The 6000-nt window shown below is 37.3% G+C and overlaps 1 protein-coding gene across 1 annotated transcript in view; it reads right to left on the bottom strand.

Annotated features, from left to right (window-relative positions):
- Window positions 1-841: 841 nt before the first annotated feature.
- The window catches only part of Smc6 (structural maintenance of chromosomes 6), a 54545-nt gene continuing 49386 nt past the window's right edge, over window positions 842-6000 (bottom strand). Inside the window, exons 25-27 of the mRNA XM_035447649.1 lie at window positions 4301-4453; window positions 2182-2279; window positions 842-1345 (exon numbers count right to left, since the gene is read on the bottom strand). Coding sequence (XP_035303540.1) covers window positions 1231-1345; window positions 2182-2279; window positions 4301-4453 — 366 coding nt within the window. The 3' untranslated portion in view covers window positions 842-1230. The remainder of the gene's footprint in view (window positions 1346-2181; window positions 2280-4300; window positions 4454-6000) is intronic.

Below are 6000 nucleotides of genomic sequence, written 5' to 3'. Positions count from 1 at the left end.
AGTTCATAAATATGTATTCTGACTCTTATTGCTGGTAATATAGGGAGTGCTTCTTGCTGCTATTCAAGGTTTGTTTAAAGGTTACCCCTAACCTTACGGTCGCTAACAGAACATAGGCACTATAGTACGCTCATATTTTCTTAAAAACAAAAAAGTCTTAAGTATCAATTCTTGCAGTAAACAATTGTCTCTAAAATCAGGGTTCATCTCATATCACCTCACCATCAAGTGCAGACTTTGACCCATGCAGCCACTAGTTAACCTGACAAAAGGCACTCACCTCCCGGCCCTCCCAGCCCTGCCCTACCATTAAGCCATATTCCCCAGCCCTCAACTACACTTTTACTTTAAGATAGGCTAAGCGGCCTAGAACTTGTGATCATCTCCCAACCCTCCTTTCTATTGGCTGCACCACCAAAAACCAAGGGCTTGTACATTAGGCTACCATGCTACGGGTCGAAGAGGAAACTCTTATCACACAGTCCTGGCATGTTCTTCCTTAGGTAGAGGACAGTTAAAAGACAAAGGTGAAAATGTTGTCAGGGTTGGCAGCGCTTCAGTGCTGCATCAAATTGACTAATAAAAACCACCTTAAAATTGATGAAATGTAGTGATTAAAAACTGTATCCCAAATCTATAGTTGTACCCTAGGTTTAAAAATCAATGGCAAAGATTTTGCCCAGTATATCAGTCTTAATGTAGGTCTCTAATACTTAAACATCAGTATGTCCAGTCTTGTCCACTGCATCCCCCTATTCCACACTGAGAAATCCCTCTTCCCACAGACATTTGTTAATTTTTAAAACTAGACCATAACAACCTGGAAAAGCAAAACTAAACATCAGGTGCTCAAACTTTTATTTTAATTCTTACAAAATACTATAGAAATGAACCCAAACTGAACAGGTATGTACATGTACATATGTACAAAATTTTACTCCTGAAAAAATTTATAAAAGTAGATGGTAAAAACAAATAAAACACAGAAACTCCAAAGCAAGCAAACTTAAAAAGATTTAAAACCCGGTATTATGAAATTGGTTTTCACAAGGAAAGCAGTAGTAATTTTAACTATTGGCAGCAGCTGGTTTTCTAGGCTTTACACAATCGATGGGTCAGATTAAAGGAGCCTGCCTCTTCCATTTCAGAATGTCTCTAGTCTCGTTCTATTTCATCTGCCAGTCCAAATCCCCTCACAACCTTTCAGCATGAGGGCAAGGCACTACGTTGTCAACTTGTGTTGTCATCCTCCTCTTGAGTCACAGGTCGGAAAGGCAATGTGGTTTGCCCTCTTTCAGGATCAGACATTCGAAGAATTCTAATCAGTTTACTTGAAGGAAGTGAGCTAGAGGAAGCAAAATTAATCACTCAATTTCCCAACAAAGTTTTTACTCATTAAATACTTGCACTCACCCTAGGTTCAATCCCCAACAATATGAGCAATCAACGAATGAAAATTTCCTGCTAGATCCCATATTTTCAATTTGGATGAAAAGAAAAGAAGAAAAATTCCTATCTATGTCAGCGATTTTACACTTTCATTCTTGTCTAGAGTTACCTAGATATTCCAAAATCAAACTGCCACACTTTAGAACTTTAGGACTACTTTAGAACAGAGGATTAATCCTTGATGGCAAAGGATGGGTAGCAGACCAGAGCTTTCTTAATGTTTTAAGTAATGGAAGATAAAGAGGAAGGAATCTTGAATTGTTTCTTTGTCTTACACAGAATTACTAAAATCACTTTGTATTAGTGGTGAAGAAAACCACAAAAGAGCAAAATCAAAACATAAACAAGTAAAAGTTATTTTTGAGTCCATTCATTTTCTTAAAAAGGCAATAGGGCATGAATATAATCAAGCCGGGCCGTGGTGCCACACACCTTTAATCCTAGCACTCAGGAGGCAGAGGCAGGCGAATCTCTGAGGCAAGCATGATGTACACAGAGAAACCCTGTCTTGAAAAAAAAACCCAAAAGTCTATGCATCTAGGAAAGCAGAAGTCATCTTAAGTGTGCTGAGCAAGAAAAGGGACTAATGTCCCCTCACCCTGGTCATTTCTGCATTTAACAACATGCCAGTCCCATGCTGTTTTTACTCAGGACCGCTTTTGGCTGGCTGGGAGACAGTATGTGCGTGTGCATATGCTTGTGTGTGTATTCAAAAAAGTTTTAAGAAATTACCTCATGCTTTGAGGGGTAAGCAAGATAAACTGTCTAAAACGCTGGGAATCTGCCATCTTAAGTATCATGTCCATTGCAATTCTCCTATTGACCATATCCTGAAGAACAAACGATAAAAGTTAGGATTGGTTTTACATCAGCTATTTTTATAAAAGCAACATTCTTTTAACTGAAACAAACTTCTAGAATTTGATCCATTACTTTACATACAATGCCAAGTAGTTCATTTATGGAAAAATAGTATTAGAAACTATAAGAGCAAAGTAACTGAATAATAAATACTCTCTCAGGTCATTTCTATAGTCAGAGTATTTACATTATGGCTTCCTCTCTCAAACACAAGGAACAACTAAAAGAATAAGAAAGTATACCAACAACACAATTACTACAGAATGAATCTGTAAGTACAGTAATAGTTAATTACTCTGGATAAAGATAAAACATGTCTAGTTTCAAATTTATCAAGTTTCTTATACTTTAAAAAGTATGGCAGTCAAAAGGCATCATCATAAAATCATCATCGAAAGATAAGCAGACTTGAATAAATAATGCATGAAAACATTAGACAGGGGCATTGTGCCTGAAAAATTATAAGTTAATACAACTAAAGTTTTTGGCAGATACTATACCATTAAGAGTCTCAATGTTACCTTGCAAAACGAAAACACTTTAGATATAACCACTTAGAGGTTTTAAAAAGGTGACCACAATCAGACCTATTTTTACAAATCACCTGTCCTAAAACATGTGGAGAATGAGCTTCAGAAGCAGCAAGACACAGTCCGAAAGCCTACCAAGAGATTTTCACAGCAGCTGGAGGAAAGGACAAGAGGTAGCAGAGCCACATGCGGAGGAAGAAAAGGGTAGAACCTTCAGAAGAACAAACAAGGCCAGACAGCCTCTAGGTCAAAGGGAAGAGCTAGTCAGATACACATGGGATTTAGAGCTACATGACTAGGGTGGTAATGATAATTTGTCATTAACAAGGTGAAAAATTGAGGAAAGAAAGAAGCTTTGAGAGAAAGACCCACTCAGTCTGAGACATACTGAGCTCAGAATGCTGGCAGTTTACTGGGTGGTGGAATGGGTAGCAGGCGCACAAGTCTATACTGTAAATGAGATATCAGGATGGGAAACATTCATCAGGTAGGTCTATAAGCAAGTAGTGGCCTGGGGGCCTGTAGGGAGGGAGGTCTATTACATCACAACTACACATAAGTAGCCAGAAAAATAACAATACTGTAAAAAACAAACAGAAAACTTCCAACACTCAATGACATCAGAATTGGGAGGCAGAAAGTAAGACTAAAAAGAAGACACGGAAAATGTAAATCCAGATCAATGACATCAGAATTGGGAGGCAAAAAGTCAGACTAAAAAGAGGACACAGAAAATGTAAATCCAGCAAGAGTGTAGAGGCTATAAGGAAACACATCCCAAGGGAGGGAGGACAGGTGCTAAGTACTCCAATAAATACAGCTCAAGCTCATGGATGACATCTAACAGACAAATGCTGCTGTAGAGCCTAAATCCAAATTACGACGCATGAATAGTAAGGATGTCTATTAGACACAGAATCTCATCTGAACCTCACTGTAGCCCAATGAGGTAGCGAATAATAACATCTATTACATGGAGAACTGAGACCCCTAAAGAATATATCTAAGCCATTTGAAAATTGTAGCAGACCAAGGTTTTAATTGTTTTTAACCCTTAAAGACAAATGATCTTGCATCTTTGTTACCTTTTTTGCCTTAATATTACTCTCTTAAAAAGCTTGGCCATAACCAAAGGAACCAGTCTACAAAAGCCCTGTGTTGAGAAGCAAAAGCTTTATGACATCTTTAGGTTGAAGGCAATAAGCTAGGGAAAAGGCTGAAGGAGAAAAGGCTTTCAGGTGAACACTCATGACGTACATGGTAAGAAGACAAAGGCTGGAATATGGCAGGGTCTCTAGAGGACCACATAGTAGCCATGGAGAGAAATGAACTGAAGGGTCTTCCCACCACTAACTTCACAAACTAATGTGGCAAGGCATGACCTTCCCTGTTGTGGGGAAACTCTTCCTTTCAAAACGTTCCAACCAAATAAAATTAGAGAACTTAAAATGCAACAATACCATGTAGACATCAAACTCATCCAGGCATCTGAAAGGTGATTCGGCAATGGACCACAGGGAAAGAATGAAGCACACTGTGGAGAAAGAACGTTCACCGCCGGACAAAGCACGCATGTCATTGAAGGAAGCTTTATTTCCCTCTCCAGGCTGAACCTTTAAGGGTGATCACAAGGAATAGGTTTATAGTTAAAAAAAAAAAAAAAAGAGAGAGAGAGAGAGAGAGAAAGAGAGAAGGGGTAAAGCTAAGATCATTTGGAAGTTTGAAAGAATCTACTCCATTCAAAATATTTTATACTATAACAGTAAGCTATCCAATTTTTGTTTCACTTTAAAGAATTAACTTGAGGGGCTGGAGAGATGGTTCAGAGTCAAGATGCTTTTACAGAGGACCCAGGTTCATGTCCCAGCACCCACAATGCAGCTCATGCCCATCTATGAGTAGTCCAGTTCCAGGTACCTGATGCCTTCTTCTGGCCTCCGTAGGCACCAGACATGCACTTGGTGCACAGACATACATGCAAACCAAAAGTTCATGCACAAAAAATAAATTAAAAAAAAATCAAATTGAGCACCTTTTATCAATGGAACCAAATGTACTAAAATTCCAAAGCTATGACAACAAATCCAATATTTAACTCAAAATTATTTAATAAAATAAACAATTTAAACTAGTTCTTCTAAAACTGTTAACCACATTAAACATTTAAAGTACTGAGATAATTTTTCATTCCTAGAATTATACTGACATCTAGTGGCTACACAGCTTTAGTAATTAAGATTGTCAAAACAAACCCACTTGAAGAGGCTTACCAAAAAATGGGAATGGATTGAAAAACATTTAAAAATTTCTCCGTAGTAACAACAAATCAATTAATGATATAAGAATCATTCCTTTCGCATAATTTTCTGAGACAATAATATAAAGAGGCATTCTATTTTATTTTGACAAAACTACAGACATATCTAACAAAGTGAAAAGACCAGTTTTATATAAGTGTCAGACATAACGCTGCTCTCAAATGAGCATACATTCTGCTTTTGACTTTCTAAAGACAAAGTCTGAATTTAAATGTATATTATGTATCATTTTTGGAAGACACAATGCCCCTCAGGAAAAAATATCTTCTGAGAACACAAGCATTCGTGTTCCTTTTATTTACATCAAACTAATGCCACTTTCTCCCAATAGCAATGCAATAGCTCTGATTCCGTTTCCTTACCAACCAGGTTTCCAATATTGTTCATTTCCATCATCCTCATTAGGGTACTACAGTAGCTAGTGAGGCAAACATTTGTACTTCTCTGATGACTAACAGTTCTGAGCACTGTCCATGTGCTTCATATGCTGTCCATGTGTGCCCTCCATTTGGGTAACCAGATTTTCTCATTTAAGTCTTTGGTGATTTTAAAATGAGCTCAAATCATTTATTATTATTATTATTATTGTTGTTGTTGTTGTTGTTGTTGATGTTATTATTATTCTCAAAAATTTTGTACCAAAATTCTGTACCAAAAATTATCTTTCCCTAGACAATCACCTCCCTTATTGCAGTAACTTTTCAAAATTGCTTTTTGTGTCCTATTTTTTAAATCTTCATGAAAGTACTTTATTTTTTATTGACAGGCAAGGGTGGCACATGTTAATGGAGCATGGTGTGTTTTTATTTCCACACATATGAAGCATACACCGATCAAGTAAG

The sequence above is a fragment of the Cricetulus griseus genome, chromosome 7 (assembly GCF_003668045.3).
Source record: "Cricetulus griseus strain 17A/GY chromosome 7, alternate assembly CriGri-PICRH-1.0, whole genome shotgun sequence".
In the NCBI taxonomy this organism is placed as follows: Eukaryota; Metazoa; Chordata; class Mammalia; order Rodentia; family Cricetidae; genus Cricetulus; species Cricetulus griseus.
The sequence above is the reverse complement of the archived record's forward strand: the minus strand, read 5'-3'. Positions and strand labels throughout refer to the sequence as shown.